This window comes from Rhagoletis pomonella, unplaced genomic scaffold, assembly GCF_013731165.1.
Source record: "Rhagoletis pomonella isolate Grant_MI unplaced genomic scaffold, Rhpom_1.0 Rhpom_scaffold_00018, whole genome shotgun sequence".
Classification (NCBI taxonomy): Eukaryota; Metazoa; Arthropoda; class Insecta; order Diptera; family Tephritidae; genus Rhagoletis; species Rhagoletis pomonella.
The window spans coordinates 1,384,055-1,404,231 of NW_023458572.1; the positions used below are offsets into that span (position 1 = coordinate 1,384,055).

A 20,177-nucleotide genomic window follows, 5' to 3' on the forward strand; every position below is an offset into this window, starting at 1 on the left:
GGAGTGTGAGAAACGGCTACCGATTCACTTTAGTCGTGAGCAATAAATTGCATACTTACCACACCTACTCTAATTCAAATAGTATGGCATGCACTTTTTCATGCCAACGCTTGCAAAGTTTCGCTACAAAATGTACATGTGTAGTTACATATATGTTTCATAAGCGTATGAAGGTTTCCACCTTTGTAACCAAGTTACCGCTCATAAATAATAAACAAACAAAAAAAATCACGCGCCTCATGTGGGATCTTGGCTGCCACAACTAGGAGACCTCTGCAGATATTGCAGCCTTGAAATATTCTTTGTGCGCACATTTGCTTCGCACGCATTTTCACTCTTTTGCAACACACGTGGCGAGTTAGTAAAATTCGTACCACTGCGCTGCATCTCAACTTTGTGGTTTCGAACTGACTTGCAGTTTGCTTGCGGCACACAGTGCCGCGACTCCATACAAATGATGGACAAAAATAGAAGGAGTGGTCAGAATTGGCTGAAACTTCACACCTAGAAGTATTATGCCCCTCTAATTTCAAAAATGAAATCGGTTTTTCTGTACCGGTTACTCATTTCGAGAAAACCGAGTTTTTCTTGCATTTTTATATGAAAATAGTCATTGTGGACATGTGTTGATATAAGTGGAAGGAGGCATCAGAATGGGCTGAAACTTTACACCTGAAAGGACTATATCACCGAAATTTAAAAAAAAAAACGTTTTTCAGCATCTGTTACCATTTAATTAAAAAAAATTTTTTTTTACAATTTTATAAAAAGGTAAAATAACTCATAATCATCGTAGACATATGTTTATAAAAACCGAAATAGTATTCAGAACTTGTTGAAACTTTACACCTAAAAGGACTAAGCCATGCTTATTTCAAAAATGAAATCGATTTTTCGGTACCGGGTACCCATTAAAAAAAAAAGATTTTTTTTTACATTACTATATGAAAGACAAATGAGGCATAATCATTGCTGATTGTGGTGTTTACGAAAACCGGAAGGAGTCGTCAGAATTTATTGAAACTTTACATCTGAAGTGTCTATATTACTCTAATTTTAAGAAAGTAATCGGTTTTTTTGTAACGGGTACCCATTAAAAAAACACCGAGTTTTTGCACATGATTATTTAAAAATGAAATATGGCATATCATTGTTGCTAAGTGTTCAGAAAAATAGTCTTAATAGTCAAAATTCGTCTAAACTTTACTTCCTAAGTGAATACATTATGGTAATTTGAAAAATTAAGTCGGTTTTCCTTACATGTTAACCTTTAGAAAAAAAAATTCTTTTGATTTCATTTAAAATAAAGCATAATCACTGTTAAGTAAGTAAGTAATAATAACTGTTATATGGTAATAACATATAATATGTTAATAAAAACCGAACTAGTTGTTATAATCACTCAGTTTCAGTGTCCTCAGAAGAGGAGGAAGTGATCACTGATTCAAATGATTCCATGCTTTTGTCTGCTTCGTCACTTTCAACAATGTATTTATTAAAGCTGAGATCAGAACCCTTTAAATATTTGTTTCTCTGTTTTATATTTCTTTTAAATGCAACTAATGGATCTGACGATAATATCAAACGAGTCATTAAATCCGTATTGCTTTGTACTCTTCCAGTTTTTCGAGAATGATTAAGCCGATATTTTCTTATGTTTTTGTGTGAACATTCTAAGGCTTCTTCTGATAATGAACCTGATAAAATAGGTGGAAATACAGATTAAGAAAATAAATGAAAACATAGCTTTAAAATCATTACCTATTGGTAAATCAAAGTATTTAATTACATCACATCCATGTACTAAAACTTTATGCACTGAACTTGGCATGTTATACCAACCATAATTTCTAAGGTATAACTCTCTTGTTTCGTTCAACAAAACACTAAACTCTTGGGTTTTTATTTGTTTTCCACAAGAGAGGACTCTTAGCACCAGAGAAAAATTCATGAAATTTTAAACTCGCGTTGAGCAACATTTTCCACTAATAGTAAAACGTTGAAATTTTTGCACAGGTAATGTAATTAGTTAGGTGAACAAAATTATAAAAAGACTCAATCAAAAAAAAAAATATTTAAAAAAATTGGACCTCCCTGATGTGCATACATTTGTACTATCATTTTCGCAAGCTGTTTTTGTTTGCTGCTTAAGCAAAATAGTACTCTTTATGCAGATGAAGAGTAATAGGTATGTTATTTATTTTTATTTTCTTTTTGTTCGCCTTTCGTCTAATCATTGGGCGCTGTAAGGTGTCTCGATTGCATTTATTTCCTTACCCGAATTGGTTAACATATTATTTGTAAACTGGTGTCATTGCTCTATATATATATATATATGTATATATATATATATATAAATCTTCGTATACCTTTGTTTTTGGCTCCCATACCGTGATGCATATTTAAGTATTTTAATTAGCTGATAATTTTTTTCATTTCAAAGCACCCTGTACCTCTTAATTTTTTTTTTTTGCACTTTTAGCTTTAATTCAACACCTTATTTTTGAAAAGCGAACCAAAAATTTAGATCTTAGGGCATTCAGAAAAAGTATTGTAAATATAGATCAGCTAAAATAATACCAAAAAAGGCATTTAGTCACTTTTTCAAAATTGAAAATTTTCAAATATTGGAAAAAGTTGGAAGAGATTTCGATTGTTTCTGTTAGTAGAAGGTCCAAACTACCATAACCAAAAAAAAAATTTCACGAACTTTCAAGATGTTTTTTTGTTTTTGTCTCCAAATTTTACCAATTTTCGGATTTTGGTATGTTTAATCATATATTTATTTATTAATAAAAAAAAAATATTTGTATAAATTTTTTTTCCATGAACCATACATTTTTTGGTTTGTCGCATATATCTTTATCAAAGTGGAAATTTGATCTTGCTAGGAATAAAAATGTATTTTTAACAAATTTTTAACTGCGACCACTTTTATGTGCGAATCGCCGAAATGAAATGGTATGTAGAAAATAGGTGTACTTTGAGGGGGTGTGTGAGGCTGAAAGTTGTTTTTATCACAAAATAACTTATGAACTTCTCTTAGTTGGAGATTTAGCTGTAACTTGACATCAAAACATCTAAGTTTCAAGACAGTCGATTTTTGTATTTTTGTCCACCTTCGCGGCACTGTGCGGCATTACTCCTTCCGCGGGTGTGAGCTCATTTTACATAAATTTTAGTTATTTTATTTTTTTTTGTTGTTCAGGAATGCATTTATCAAATTTCACGCTTGTTTGTTTATTGTTGTTCGCTGTCACCTCTCTTGGTTTTCCTTTCCGGCCACCTGCGGACTTGCAAAGTAAGTGGTAATATTTCAACGCCCGATCCAACAAATGCGAGGATGTTATGACTACAAAGTAATGAATTTTAAAGTGATACAAATATGTATGGTTTCGGTAAGGTAAAGATTAGTTGTGGTCTTATTCTAAAGCCAAAGTAACTGCATATTACATATGTATGCCAGTGGATCTGGTAGGGAATATAATAAATGTAACTTAACGATAACTACTACGATTTCGATTCCAGTTACTGTAGGCATTATAACGACAATTACGTTTGAGATTACGATGGCCATGACAATGACGATTACGATTACGATTCCGATACCATTACGATTACCATAAAGATTCCGATCACATTCGCTATTACCATTATTACGATTGCGATTAATATTACCTTAGCGATTTGCAATTCCGATTACGATTCTTATTACTAATGCGATTATGATTACCACTACGATTACGATTTCTTTATCGATGCCGATTATGATTACCCTTACGATGTATGTTTTTCGCAAAGGCTTTCTAATCATTATAATGTAAGCAAGGGGAAACTAACTTAAAGAAAAAATGCGACATCAGAAGCACTTGCCTCATTTGCTTGCAAGGCGGTACCTAACTGCCAAACGACAGATGCTACTGTAGCGCCTTTCATTTGTATATATTAGGGATGCTCGTAAGGCGACTAAGTTTGCACGTACATGTACACATACATACATAAATACGAGTACGTACAGTACATGAATATTGTCACATTTGCGCAGAGACAGGAGAGTACTTTTCACTATATATTACGCGCCTGTTCATCAAAACTCCAATAAATTTACATACATACATACATACGTCCATGTTATAAAAAGTGGTGTGCGTGTGTTGCTGCGTGCACAGTCGGCAACTTTGGCATAATAAAGCAATTCAAAAGCGAACTTTTGCATGAATATTTTGACTATGTGTGTGTATGCGTAAAAACTTCCTACGGTTTGTCGCACATCAACCGCTGCATACAAATTGAATGTTTATTACTTGAAATTCGCATTTCCATCATTCCCCCTCACATTTCCCTTTAAATTTGTTTGAACCTTGCCATGTTCATGCATATTTACATACATATGTGTGTCTGTGTGTTTATGCCGGTGGTGGGCATCAGGTTGCCCGCGGGCAAAAATTACTAAATTTAAATCTTCAATAGTTGAGTTGTACCGTTGAGCTGTTCCCGTTCTGGGTTTTTCATCTTCAGCTTCCTGCCAACGGAGATTTCTTTTAGCAAAAAGTCTGCCTTTGTCTTTCCAACCACGGAATTTATTCCGAAATATCTGTATGACGCTCGTTCTTACGCGCAGTTGCATCTTTTTCTGGACGGTTGCTTCTTGAACAAATATATGAAGCGGGGTCAATCTTGGAAGCGACTCTAAGACCGATATTAAACAATTTCACATTGATACTGCAACCCAGAAAGATGTCAAAGTTTAAACTTCATTTAAATTACATTTTTTGGTTTTTTTTTTTTGGGCGCAAATGGCACGAAACGTAACTTACTAAGCCTCTCATCATGGATTATAAAAAGGTATTTAACGTCGTCAGAGTATTCAAGTACTATCTCTCCATTTCGTGAAGATCTTGAATAAAATTATATAAAGAGCCGCACTGTACTGAGAAAAAGCAAAGTAAACCTAGCCGCAGTTTTCTTTGCAAAGAGTCGTTGGCATAGTCCAAGGCAGGTATGTGTGTTGCGTATACGCCACGTAGTCCAACTTACTATGTCTGCTGGCTGCGAAGTGAGGGTGATTACCAGAATTTGGAAAAAGTTGGAAACTTGGATTTACACAGGTTTTATGAAAGAATGAACTATATTTTTATAAAAAAATAACCAAAACTAAATAACAACAAAAATGGTATGTTAAAGCTTGGCAAAATGTGGTGCAGCTATAATTTCTTTTCCACTACATATAAAGATTATACATATTTAATTGGACATACATACATTTACATTGTACTAAAGTTATGTATGTATATAACAAAAATAAAAAATAAATGCCTTTTTTGACTTTTTTGAAAGCTCATTTTGCACTTTTTCAAGTTTTTAGCGCTTTAAAATCGCAACTCCGGTAATTACATTGAAATTGGGAAATTTCACACACCTGACTTGCAGTACAAAGACACTTCAGTAGTTTATTTAGTTCGGATATGTATTAGCGTGGACCGAAAATCCGCTTTTTTAGAATTTTGATTGGTAATAGCAAAAATATGGTGCATTATGCTCTAAAATAAATCTGTGTGAAATTTGTAATTTTTTGGTCAATATCCGAGGTTCGCCCAAGTCCATCAAAGTTTAATATGCTCAAAGAATAAAAATTAATAAATAAATTAATTAATACATTTTTTTACTAAAATTGCAATAGTCTTCGAAAGTATTAGTCCTACATAATTTGGTATATGGACCTTTTTCGTAGAGAATCGAAGTTAGCTAAAAAAAAATTTTTTTAGTACTTGAAATTTGGTGGACATGGGCGAGCCTAGGATATTGACCAAAAATTTTCACATTTCACACAGATTTATTTTAGAGCATAATGCACCATATTTTTGCTATTACCAATCAAAATTCTAAAAAGCGGATTTTCGGCCCACGCTAATATGTATGCATGTGTTTACATTTTATTTTATGTTTTCATAAGGACTCGCATTAAACTTAAACAGCAAAAAGAAAATGCTTTGAATAATTTGCGAAAAATTTGTACAAAATTTAAATTCTTAATTTTATTGCTAGCAGTTTTTTTTAACATAGCACCTATGATTTATTATAATAAAATGTGATGCAAAAAACCTCCATTAACTATTTTCTCAAAAGGCGTAAAAATTTGTTGTTTTGTGCAGCCAGTTTCAGTAATTACGAAAGTCATACATATTTTGCATGCACTCTTTCCCAAAAAAGCTGCAATCCAGCACTTATTTTTTATTTAATTAAACTAAATTCTTTTAAACTAGTTCTTTCCCCATTCAGTTGATTGCGACTACCGAATAAATCAAGCTCACGTATTTCATTTAAAAAGCTCTCTAACTGCCAACTAAAATCTATTGGATAACTTTCAACTCAACTACAGCGCTTTCCACTGTACAGCGCAGAATTCGATTTAAAACTTCTTCATTACGTTTTGCAAGAAAAGCAGAATTTCACAAGAATCTACTAGAAACTAAGAAGTTAGTGCAGCAATTCACCTTGAGCTTTAATCGAAACTTCAAAATGCAATCAGGCGTTATCAGTTGAAAGAAAAGCATTAACTTTACAAAGAAAATGCAGAAGGCATACTGGCATACTACACACTTACTAACAAACGTCCTGCTGATGGACTTAGCTAAGTTACACGAAGAAGGTATAGTTTTGCGCCAGTGATTGCAATGGAAGCCAATTTCCTTTTGCCACCGTCAGCCAGCAGCAGACAATGCACTGCGTTCGAATTGAAAAAAAGTAGACAAGCGGCTGTTGGCGATCGGCAGAAGACTCTGGTATATTTAATGCGCTTAAAATCCATGTGGCAACACTGACAGGAATAAAATATGCTGCGGCAGCATTTAATTTGAGTTATGCAGGAAAAATGATGCAATTTTTACAGATTTTTTGCTTACACTTGAATCATTGAACGCCAGTGGGCAGAGAGATAGACTACTTTGTGAGTTATGCAAAAAAAGAGGCGATTCGATTATTTGATTCGCTTCTGCTTGTTACCTTAGTTCTAGTTTTCAGTTGTAGCCTCAGGGTTTATATTGCAGCTAAATATTTGCATGCGTCGTAATCAACAATAATAAAAATACATCGTTAGGCATAATATTGACTATGCGCAGTTATGCGCCTGCACTCGCTTGTCGCTGCATGCCATTTAATTTAGCGTTTCATCGCAAAATGCAAAGTTAACGCACTGCGACAAAATTATCGTTGCATCTGCATCGAATTGGATTGCAGTTTGCCCGGGTCACCCGCGCCAGTGTGATTGCATATGTACATCAAGGCGCATTATTTTCACAACAAATGAAACTAATTTCACTGCAGTTTGATTGAAAAAAATTACAATACTTTACTTTTACTTTTCTACGTTGTTATTTGCTTTTGCTTTGCTTTTACTCAACGTCTTATCCTATTTCAACCGAGAATTTCGGTCTAAACTGGTCAAGGCTGCTGGTGCAATCGTGGCTCTTTTACCTCTTTTAATCTTCTCTCTATGTATTTGTGTTTTTATCATTTATTATTTTTAATACTCGTCTGCTGCAGCTCAGTTACAAATAGATATGTTTGTGTGTATGCTTTGGAAATCATTTCACTTTTTTGTGATGAGTAGCCGAGTGCAAGTTACGCTCTGGCAGGCTAACAAGAAGCAGTAATAGAGCTCTTATTATTGTTTTCGCTTGAAAAATAATATCTCGAAAATCCTGAGATAACCTTGGAACTTCGAAGAGCCCCTGAGAATCTCGAAATCTCGTAAAAATCTCAAAAGCTAGAACTCGAAGGATCCCCAAAAATCCGGACAAATATTGAAAAGTTCAGAAAAATCTCCAAACTCTAAAAGCATTTCATTCAAACAGAAAAGCAAAAAATTAAGGATAATTCTTTCTTTTCCTGAAGCGCTTAGTATTTAGAAATCTACTTTAGTTACTTAAGCAAATGCTTAGTATTTGCTTAGAAGTGATCGCAAATTACGTTTTCGATCTCGAGATAGAAGGCTTCATTTCTATCCAAGGGATGGTATCCTGATGTCCCTGGACTTAATGTTACTCCAATGAAAACCGGATCGATGTTATTTACTAAAAAAAAGTTTCAAATCTGAATCTTATTTCTTTACCCATACATAGGTATTATTATTATTATTATCTTATTACATTAAACGAGCAATTCTTGTATATCCATAGGCTTCTCGGAAATGGCTCTAACGATTTTGATGAAATTTTGTACACAAATAAAGTTTTGGATTTTAAGGTTATCTGAATAGGCACTATCTCCGTGAAGACTCGTATAAGGTTGCCACCTATTCGAAATTACTTACAAATTAACTAAAACATCATAATAAGGGTATTAAATGGAAGGTATTTTAAAGATCCCTGCTTCAAAAATATTTTTAATAGTGTTGCCACCTATTTTGAATCGCATACGTATTTAACCTTTTTTTTTAAAAAAAAGGTAAAATATTACTGTTCACGGGTACCAAGAGCAGGTTCTTAAACAATCCTTCACCTATATATAAAATGTTATCCCTTAGGATAATAGTGTAAGGTTGCCAACTATTTTCGATTCTACACAATTTATCTAAAACATCGCAATATGGATATCAAATGAAAGGTATTGTTGAGAACTTTGGTCAGAAAATAATTTCTATTAGGGTTGCCACCCTTCTACATATGTAATATTTTTTTTTTTTTTGTTAATTTCAATCGGCATTTTTTATGTATACACAGTATGTACATATACGCTCAAGATATGTACCATTTATTCCAGCTATTTCAGAAAAGGGTTGCCACCTAAATTTAGGAGTAAGAAATTTACTTAGTAGATATCGAAATCCAAATTTTTCTTTTTTTCCAAAATATTTTTTTTAAAGCTATCCAAAGCTTCATGCACTCCGGGCAAAGCTCGGTCAACCTGGTACTAAATATTCCTTATAACTGGCAGAAATAATTTTCAATATACTGATTACAGACGTGAGCAATTTAAGTAGCTATATCCTGCGATTAAAGTTGATTGATTGGTTGTAACGTACCTCTATTCGTTCAGAACTCATCAATGACGCACGTATTACACAGAAGGATTTTTTTCGAAGTAGCATTCAGATCATGCATAAGTTAACCTCAGTTAAAGCCTAGTAGAGGCTTTTTAGATGAGCTTCGAGTACTTTGCTGTTTCTATTCTTCGCCACGAAACCTGCACACCGAAGTTTGACGAGGGCTTCAATGCTTTGCAATCGCCAACAGAATTACATGCTCATATATTATGTCTAATGAGTTCAAGGAACATTTTGGATCTTTCAGCTGATATTTGAAATTGTTGACCTGTTTTCATCTTCTTAGTTCGTTCAGTAATATTTAGTCTGACCTTTTTATGTCCACATAGTCCTTTCGCTTTACAGGACCCTATTAGAGGTACGTTACAACGTCCTATTTCAGAATTTAGTTGAAGAACGCCTTATCTCAGAACTCGGTTCAAAAACCCCCTATCTCGGCACATTTTCAATGTATATTGATTTGAGATAGGGGTTTTTTGAAGTTCAGAAATCGGGCGTTCTTCAATCAAATTCTGAAGTAGAAGGTTCTTGAAAAGTTTTCTGAGATAGAGAGTTTTCGAACCGGCTGCCGATATAGGTCGATCAATTTTAAAGAAGGGTTACTTTTTTTCGGATAGCCAAGCGGCGATAAAGGTTTTTATGTAGCTCTGTGATTAGCATTACAAACCAAGTTAACTAATGATAGCAAAGCAGCTGGCAGACAAAGAGTCGCGTTGATCTGGATTCCTGGTAATCGCAGATGACCCAGACCGGAACGTCTTGGGGCTGGTACCTGGTAGAGGCCAAATGGATTATTATGCCTTTAAGTTGTACTAAGGGGTAGGTTCATACTTCCTGCAGCAGCTGCTGCTAATCGAAAGTGGAAGAATCTGCAGAGCATTGGTTTTGCGGCTGGCTCTGTATAGGACCAGAATGAGACTTTTTTGCTATCGTCGGAGAACTGAGAAATATAAAGTGCTAGAATTTACTTAGAAACCTGAACACCACGGTTTGGATCTGAGGATTTAGTAGGTTTTTTTTTCGATTTCCTTCGTTCTTGTTTTTTTTTATTGTTTGTTTTTATGCTAAATACACCCCAATCGAAAACGTCCATCAATGACGGTTTAAAAACATACCAAATGTGCCCAGTAAACAAAAAAGTAGTTTCTTGATACAAACCTACAGCATTCGATAGTCATTATTCGCATGCCGACACTGAAAGTGCAACAACAATAATTCACCTTAATGGGTGAAACAATAAACACTTGAGTACAAACGAATGCCATTAATAAATACTTTAAAACTATTTGAAACAGATATGTCAGCTCACACTACATAAATACATAACTGCAAAACTGCCAAACAGAGCGCTCACCACATGAGGAGGACTAACTACTGCGCACACACTCATGCGCCGCGTCGCCAATTTGTCTACTCGGTCGCAGTACTCTTCATTCATGCAGACCGCCAGTTGACTTCCAGCATACTACATATAATGGAATATATTTAAGTGCTACTGACAATGAGTTATTTGCAATGCGAAATAGCTTTGCCCGAAAAGTTCATACGCCCACTCGTTTAAAATGCTTAAAATAACTGTAAGGGATGTATGAAAGAGCGAATAGCAATGCATTGCTGCGAAAGTTTTACAAGTGAAAAAATATCAAGAGAAATTTGCAGGGAATTAATATTTTTATTTAGGAAAACGTATCACGTTTCTAAATTTTTTTAATTGAAGATCTCTTTGATACAGAAATAATTAGCACTGATTCACAAATTTTCGTTTTTTTTTTATTCACCGGATGCCACTATTCAATTCCTATGTAGAATTGCTCGATGATTCAGCAAATTAAATCAATTTTATTTGCCGTAATTTGGGTTAAAAAAGCGGTTTCACTTAATCATGTATTTCTTACCAACCAGTTTAACAATTTTAATATGAAAATGAAAGCTAATGAAATTGTCCATAAAACGTACACACATCACTTTTCGATAGCCCTGATAGTATCTGAGAAATTAGTTAATCATTTCCGATTCTTTTTTTTTTATGAAAAACTGAAAAAAATTCAAAATTTAACTGAGGAATATTTTTTTTGTCAATTTTTTTATTTTATATGAAAGTCTATTCCTTAAAAAAAAAAAATTGGGTAGCGATGAAGAAAATAGATGGGTAAATAAGAATGAGTGTTTCTCAGGTGTACATGGCGTATGAGTAACATTCTTTCCTGCTCATTTTTCATACAAAAGCCGTCGTCATCGATTCACCACTTCCCTACTTCCTATGTTTGAGTTACTGTCGCTTGACGAAAAATTTTGCATGTGAAAACAACAACAAAGTTAGCTAGCACGGATAGACGATAACGAGTTTGGGTGTACCTTATTGAGTTCGTTCGTTTCGCCACTTGCTAACTGTTGGCGAATCGATGATGGCTAAAAAATTTTTGCTCATTTTCACTTGAGCACTAATTCCTCTTTTAATTGTCCGTAGATTTTCTTCATTAGTAGCTTAATTTTTATTGTAACGGTACATTCTTTAATACAAATGCAAAAAATTTACACAAAATATGTTATGCTTTTAATTTGTACCCTGTTAAAGTTTGAATTTTTTTTTCATTTATTCAACAAAAAATCAAAAAATCTGGAATGATTGATTACTTCATTTTATGGAAAACTCCATTTTCCAAATTTCAAATTAACTACTTTTTTTAGGCTGAGTAACGGTAAATTGCAAACATCTCGACAACGAAAGCATTTCAAAAAAATTAACTCGATTTTCAGGAATCAACGAGCATTTTTACATAAATAGGAATTGGATAGTGGCGTACAAAAAATTTTTTCTATAAACCGGTGTAATATATAGAATTTTCTCAATAGTTTGCTCTTAAATAAAAACAACAAGCTTGAACTCCCCTTTTCTGCCGTCCAATCTCATTTCCGACAGGGTTCCTTCTTATGTTTTCCTTTATTTATGCGCCACTCTTCAATTGCCAGCCCATTCCGTACGCCTAAATAAGTTTGAAGTAGTTGGCAACAGAAAAGTTGGCATTTCTAATGAAATGGATGGTGTCAAGCTGAAAAAGTTTTTGGAATAATTTTTGGTCATGGAAATTAGCAAACAAAATTTGCAGTAGGCTTTGTTGTGAACTTTTAATTTAAACCAAAACGAATTCTTCAATTTTTCGTTAATCTAATTTCCTCTACATGGCTCATGCAATCTCTGAGTACCGTTAACCGATTTTTCTGACTTGCTTACATAATTGTTGCCACCTTCTCTGACTAGCTTTATTCTAACTATATTTAGATCTCAACAAAAGTAATTGTTTATAAATGTGCCTTTAATACATACATATATGTATGAATGAATATGTGTGGTATTTCATTAAAACAACTTATCTCGAGATTTGCCATTTTCCCTTCAAAGCAATATTCCAGTGAGTTCTCAAACAATATTTTAACTATCCGTAGCCATCATAGTATTTCAAGAGACGCTTAATAAATATATATAAAACTTGTCAAGGTAACTTACTATTTTTTAACACAAAGTCAAACTTTCTAAAGTCAGTTAAATTGTTTTAATAAAATTTCACAGATATTTTACTCAAAAATTAAAAAAAAGAAATGTAAATTAACTTTTACATTCATAGCTTCCGAAGACACTGCGGCTCTACAAACTTTTATTTACTTTTCGTTAAAAGAAAAATACACAACTTTTTATTTACAATTTAATACGAAGGTAAATATGTTCGTATGTATTTACATAAGTAGAATGGGTTCATCTTTTCAATGCCGAACTACATACATATAGTTTCTCCCAAACACATACACTGCCGGAACAAAGTATTGGCACAGCAAATTTTTCACGGTATGTATATATAACAATTTTCATTCTAATAATTTTCCGCTGATTTTGTATAAAAATATGGTTCATTCTACAACAAAAAACATAAAAATATAATTCCTAAACTTTGTGAAAAACTCGCAAAAATTCAGCAAATTTTCATGAAAATTTTCAACTATTTAATCAAATTTTTCTAGATTTTTTTTGAGTATGCAGATTTGTAGCCCAATCAATTTTATTATAATAAAGTGCAAGTTTTAAGTAGCTAAGAATTACCGTTGATTTTTACCAAAAAAAAATTTTTTTCGAAAATACTTTATATGGAAAAAATGCAAAACACCTTAAAAAAAATCTCAAAAATCAACGCGATTTTTGACTAACTCCGAACTTGCATTTTTAACTAGAATTTAATGGGCTGCAAAACTGCATACTCAAAAAAAATCTAAAATATCTGATTAAAAAGTTGACGATTTTGATGAAAATTTTCTGAATTTTCGCGAGTTTTGCACAAAGGTTAGAAATTATATTTTTATGTTTTTCTTTTGTTGAATGAACCATGTTTTTATACAAAATTAGCGGAAAAATATTAGAATAAAAATTGTTGCATATATTGTGAAAAATTTGCTGTGCCAATACTTTGTTGCGGCAGTGTATGCATGTAGCCTTGCAAATAGCCAGGCTGAAAACCAAAATTACAAGCAGCATAAAATGGCAATAATAAAAAAAAACTGCAAGCAAATAGTACATGTAACAGCAAAAACAACAATAAGTAAAACATTAGCAATTACTCGTAGGAAACAATACTAAATCGCAGTTGTTGTTGCGTCCATGCCTACTTGCACTTTTACACTAACTCCCTACGCTGCGCGCAACAACAACCCGCTCTCACTTTCCACCAACGGCGCCCACCTTGCACGTTTTTCCTACAGCCATCAGCGGCCTTGTAAGCAAACTAACTAAACTAGCAACAAAGCAACTGGCAAACAAAACGCAGCGACGACGACAGCAATCTGTCAGCCAAAAGGCAAAACTAGTCAGTCATCAGTCGTCAGTTTGCAAGAGTAAATGCACAATGTATGCATGTGTGTATGTATGTAGCAACAATTCTGAAAAGCCTTTGCGTTTATTAGTTAACTAAAACGTGGCTGCATTCACATTCCTTTGGGAGCGCCGCAAGAATGAATATGAAAAGGCATAGTAGTATTCGCAGAAAGGAATATTGTAGCAATGCCACTTTTGTGTTACAGATACACTACAGCTATGTATGAAGAAAAAATGCCCAAATATGAAATGAAATAACATCAAATAATATAAATTAAAATTAGCGATGCAAAATGTAGTACAGATTTTTGAGAACATTTTGAGTCATAGCACTAACTAAAAATACTTGTTAAAGCCTAGAAAATATTAACTGAAATAGTAACTGTTTAACGTCACAAATGCGTAAATTTTCCGAAATAAATTCAGATTTTTCAGCGATAAGGAGTTCTTAACTTGTAAACAGCCTAGTCAAGAATACCTAAGAAACTACATAAAAAGTGCCTGTTCCCAAACGAAACTTTCGAAAACCCTGCGCACATTTCAATCCAATGCAAAACTATCAAAAACTGCAAGAAACTTGCTGCTGAGTGGCGAATTTCGAATGACATTGGCCGTGGTGAAACAATTGTACGATGGCAGCAGTAAAATTCTTTAGAATTTCTATCTGAATTCCCTTCGTCGACTTTCATGCTGTTCTACATTTTAATTGTATATGTAAATAAAATAGAAAATTCCTTTCACTTTGTTGGCATAAAATTTCGTGGCAAGTAAATAAAATAAGGCTAATGGAATTGTGAAATGCCAAAATACTGCCAAGCTAATTAAATCACTCGAATAGTCGCTTAATTGTAAAGAAAGCAGTGAGTAGAAAATGAAAAGTGTAAATCCTTGAATTCTTGAAACAAGTTCTTAAACAAAGGCATGTATGCAAATCAGTGGCGGATCCAGCGGGGGGTTTTGGGTGTTAAACTACGTGTCAGTCAGGCACGAAATATGTACGTAAATAAGTTTATGAAACTTTATTTTTCAACACCGTTTCGAGACCATTTTGCATACGGTGCTGCCACCTCTCCAGAACCTCACTTTTTGGAAATTGTTCAGGAGAGACGAAAAATCGATGTACAATGCAATTTCGCATTATCTGTCATTCTGCGCTAAAAACTAAATTTTGAAAAAAAATGCACTTGGCACCTTTTCACCTTTAGGTAGCGTATTCCATACTAATTTGGTTTAGTTCCGATAATTGGATCATAAGAAATTAACGGTACTTCTGAACTTTTTATGAGCATTAATGTCGGTTGTTTTTTTTTTATTCAAAATTTACTTGCTAAATATGTAAGTATGTGCGATTGTCTTATTTTTCCCAAAGAAGTCTGCGAAGATGACTTCTTCGATATGCTAGAAAACTGTTGCCATAACTTTATTAACTGACATCTCCGACTTAGAGAGGGGTTCGTATTAGGGATGCCGTTTTTAAATCGATTTAATCGAAGATCGATTAGACGAGCCCTTCCGATTCGATTTTTTGTCGATTCGATCCGTCAATTTATTCGAGTAATTCGAAGATCAGAATTTGATTTTTTCTCAATTGATGCATTTTGACTTACGGTTTACCTCAGAAAATCTATAAACTTTTAAAGTAATTTGAATTGGAGGCTGGTACAAAAAAAATCTTGGAAAATTTTTTATGGCTAATACTACAACAAAAACTCCAAAAATCGAAATTTTGAAGTCCTAATTATCTTTTTTGTTTTATTTTTCTTTTTATTTATTTTATGTTGTTTATCTTAATTTGTTTTTTTTTTTTGTATTATTTGATTTAATTTTTTATTTTTTTTTTATTTTTTTTGTTTTATTTTTTTTTACATTTTTTTTATTTTTTTCATTTTTTTATTTATTTTTTTTATTTTATTTATTTTTATTTTATTTTATTTTATTGTATTTTTTTTGTTTACTTTTTGTTTATTTTACTTTTATTTTTTTTTTTTTTAATTCTCAACAAATTTATCATAACCAATTAAATTTCTTTCTCTTTCCAGCTGGACTTGCAGCTGCAAGACGAGGCCGGTGGTGACATTTCAAGTTTCATAACGAACGGCGAATGGGATCTGCTAGGTATGGCGGCGGTGGCTTGAAAATAAAAGAAAGGCATTTCATAAAAAGTTTTCTAGCAAATTTAAATTCCGCAAATTCTAAAAATATTTAACTAATAACATACTAACTAACTCACAGCTTATAAATCGAAAAATGGTTATAATTTATTCTTTTGTAAATAAATTGTGTATTAATAACAAAGCCTCACCAAAAAAAACCAACAAAACAGCCAACAAAATTTCACTAGCAATTACTTATAAACATTTATATGCATATATATACATACATATATTCATTATATACATACATATGTATTTTAAACTAATATCTTACTGCTGCTATCTAATGCGCCACTTTCTCTTTCTCTCTTTCCCTCTCTCCAAAACAAAAAAAAACAACTACTAATAATTAAAAACAATCCTCTCTTTCTCTTTGCATTCTCACCGTCGAACGTATTTCACGTCCATTCTCTTTGCAGGCGTGCCCGGTAAACGAAATGAAATCTACTATAATTGCTGCCCAGAACCTTATATTGACATAACGTTCGCCATTTTAATACGACGGAAAACTTTGTACTATTTTTTTAACCTAATTGTGCCGTGCGTACTGATAGCCTCAATGGCACTGCTAGGCTTCACACTGCCCCCCGATTCTGGTGAGAAGCTCTCGCTAGGTAAGTGTCGTATGTCCGCACGCGTAGTGCTACCAGCACAAAAATAAAAACAAAAAAAAACAGTCGAATTAAATTAAATGCAAAATTATTAGACCTTCAAATTTCAATGGAAATAGAATTTTAAAGATTTATTACAACAATTTGAATTGAGTTTTGCATTCGCCAAATGAAATCAATCCCAACCCGCTCAACCTAGGTCCAAATGTTTTTGGACAATTTTTTCATAGCTGCCTTACGAGAACTGCATGTGCCTTCCAATGAATATAACAGTCCTCCAGCTCCTCATTTTTTTGGAACTATTTTTTTTAATAACTGAAGACAAATTTAGTTCAAAAATGAAGATACAATTTTTGGTACATCGTTTTTTGCTTCATGTCCACAACTTTTTGGCAATGACAAAGTATATGGCGGCACATGTTTTTTCTTAGAGTTTATATTTGCAATGGAATAACGGAATTATCTCTTGCATAAGTTCCACGAGCAGCAGTTGCTGCCATTGTCGCCATTAACAGCGCATCAAAGGAGTCTGTTAGCAAAGTTTTTGGAGATTTTCATATTTATCTAAAATTAATGATGTCTAAAACGTGCTACACTTCAAAGCTCTTTGCAATCCACAATGCACATAAGCGTGGAAAATAAGTCTCAAAAAAATGCAAATTTTTTTTAGCATAATCAAATTCGCATTTGCGCCAAAGCAACAAACACACTAAAAATTGAACATACCATGGCCACCTTCCTTTAAAGAAAAGAAAGAAAACGAAAAATTACTACTTTCTGGAAAAAAAGTGAAAATTCTGTCGCCTACGTGACATGAAAATCCCGAACGTTAAGAAATGCATTCGTGCCGACCACGCTGCACAGCAAGCGACACAGTCTGCCCCGCCCACGCAGAAGGGTTTTTTGGGGCAAATTATACTGTCGCCATCACAAGCGAAGTTGTCACACAATTATGATAAATGTAACATTAAATTCAATTTAAGAGCCTCAAGCGAAATGCGAAAGTGAAAAGGAAACGAAAGGAGTGGGGGCAGACGAAAAGTAAGTAAGCTGCATCACTACAAAAAAAAAGCGTTGTAAAATCAGTGAGAAGAGCAAAAAAAAACAAGAATCTGTTACGAGCTCTTTACGACGTCAGCAAATGGGAACGCCATAAAATGCCATCACTTGTAATCAATGTCAACAACAGCAACGTACTATGTAGCTCGCACAGCAGCTACATAGAACTTGCAGCCATAGCATAGCAACAAATACGAAATAGTGCATAACAATCGTTGACAGCCAGCCCGACAAATCGTCATCAACTGACACAAGTAATTCAAAACAGTAGCTGCAATGGGTGCGCTTCAAAAGAAATCCATCAGCGTGCGTGCGTAAGTACAGCGAAAGCATACAGTAACCTTGACCTACAAAACACCAACGGCTAAATTCGAGAAAAAAAAAATACTAAAAAATATTAAAATACTTTTCATTGGAGTATGCAGCTGTCGTGGCTTTGAAAGGAACCTACACACAAAAGCAAAATGAGGAAATAAACGGCGCGCGAAGTTTGTTTGCTTTGCCGTGCCGCAAAAGAGGTGGGGCAAGTGCTGCAATGTGGTAGCAGCAAGAGAGCATCAAGAAGAGGAGGCGCAGCATTTGCATGCGAATTTAATGAGTGGAGCTTCGCAGCCAGAGTAGAAGACTCAAAGGCATTCTACATAACATGGTTCGTCTGTATTTTATTATTTAGTTAGTTAGTTGCCAAGCGTCGAGCTTATTTAGGTGCCTTGATTTGATTGAAAACAGCGACTCTTATAAAGAGCCCACAAGCAAATATTTAGGCAAATCCTTGGTATTTGGCCAAAAAATGCAAACCATCTATTTATCGTCTCCAAAGCCGCACGAAAAAGACTTACCTATACACCGCACAGTGGTACAGCTCCAGACAATTTTCGGTAAAAATTAGAGGTAGTCGGCGTAGAACCAAAATTTTCCGTATGCAACATTTTTTATGGACATAAATCAAGAAAAACACGAAATTTGCGTGATCGATGTATTCTAAACCATAGCTCCCATACAAACCTAACCTCAAAAACGTCTTAAAAATGCCATGAAAAGCGCACTGATCAATATCGATCGATGACATAAAGTAGCTTGCGGCGATCGATATGAAAAATGGTACGGTCTCCATTTGAAAGAAGAATAAGTAGAAGTGGAGAAAATCAGTTTCGTGTTCAAGTAGGCAGAGATTTGGAGGAACAGGTGAGTCCGCATACACCAAGAATAAAGTCAATCAAGTTTCGCTTGAAGAACACTGTAGTCATTAAAGTTTTTAATATCAGAGTATCTGTAGCTCGAGGTGATCTGCTTATAGAAGATGACGGAAGCGAAACCCGATATAATTCATAAAATATGATAAATAGCGAGTGCTGCAATATGCCACTTTGAGGAACACCACATGTCGCACAAAGTCTGTTAGATAGGCATGATTTTCAACACTCAAGAAAAGTCGGAGTGAAAACCAAAACTAAACTAATTTAAAAATAAGACCTTGTATGGCATTCTGTCGATATCCTTCTTGAGAGATGACCGGAAAATATTTGCACAGCGTTGTAAAGATTTCAAGTTTCGACGTGGCGTCTTATAAGCAGCTGTCTTTGAAATCGATTAAAGCGACCTTTTTCGCTTAGCGTCCTTTTGCACGCTGGCCTGACTTGTCTGAAACCACATTTGTAAGAAACAATCAATAAAAGGTTCTAAAATATGTATCTAGGTAAGAACACAAAAAGGGTTGCCACCTATTAAAAAATTTAATTCAATTAAATAAATAATTACCCATTGGCATCAACCAATATGGATTTGAAAAGGCTTTATTTCTAAACTACATGTAGGAGGGTTGCCACCTGTTTAAAATATCAACTTAGACTTGAGTGGCATAATTGACATACGTATGTATTACAGTACGCTTGTCAGGCGAAAGAGGTTTAATAACTTGTTGTTTGAGAATATCTTAAAGAGAGTTGCCAGGTGGCAACATTTAATTCAAATTATTTAATAACTTAAATTAATTATTGCGATATGGGTATGAGAATCGAATAGGTTTTGAAAAGGGTTTATTTCTAAACTACTTATAACGGTGTTGCCGCCTGTTCAAAACTACACTCGAATTGAGGGAATTTGGTAGCTCAAATATGTATCATATTAGTTGATAGGCATTTTCTTGCACCTTAACTGCATATGGTAGACAACTTGAAAGATCAATAGTTGCAAAAGTTAATAATTTATTTTCCCAACCATTTAAGGTATTTAATTAACATTCATATTTTTCTTTAGTTAAAATTCAAATTTTCTAAAAAGAGAGAGTTATTTTTCTTAACATTTAAAGACAAACAAAAAATATTGTGTGATATCATCAAATTCGCCTTTCGACATGCATGTTCATGTTCAAAGAATACAAACAAGCAGAAAATATCAAATTTAAAGACTTATGAAAAACGGATGATTGAAACTTCTCTGCAACAAAAGACTTC

At 33.8% G+C, this 20,177-nt stretch overlaps 1 protein-coding gene across 1 annotated transcript in view; it reads left to right on the forward strand.

The window, feature by feature from the left end:
• The window catches only part of LOC118749528 (neuronal acetylcholine receptor subunit alpha-7-like), a gene marked incomplete at its 3' end in the record, with an annotated part of 101,499 nt that overhangs the window by 40,754 nt on the left and 40,568 nt on the right, over positions 1 to 20,177 (forward strand). Inside the window, 2 exon segments of the mRNA XM_036484335.1 lie at positions 15,941 to 16,016; positions 16,474 to 16,668. Of these exon segments, the coding sequence (XP_036340228.1) occupies positions 15,941 to 16,016; positions 16,474 to 16,668 (271 nt within the window).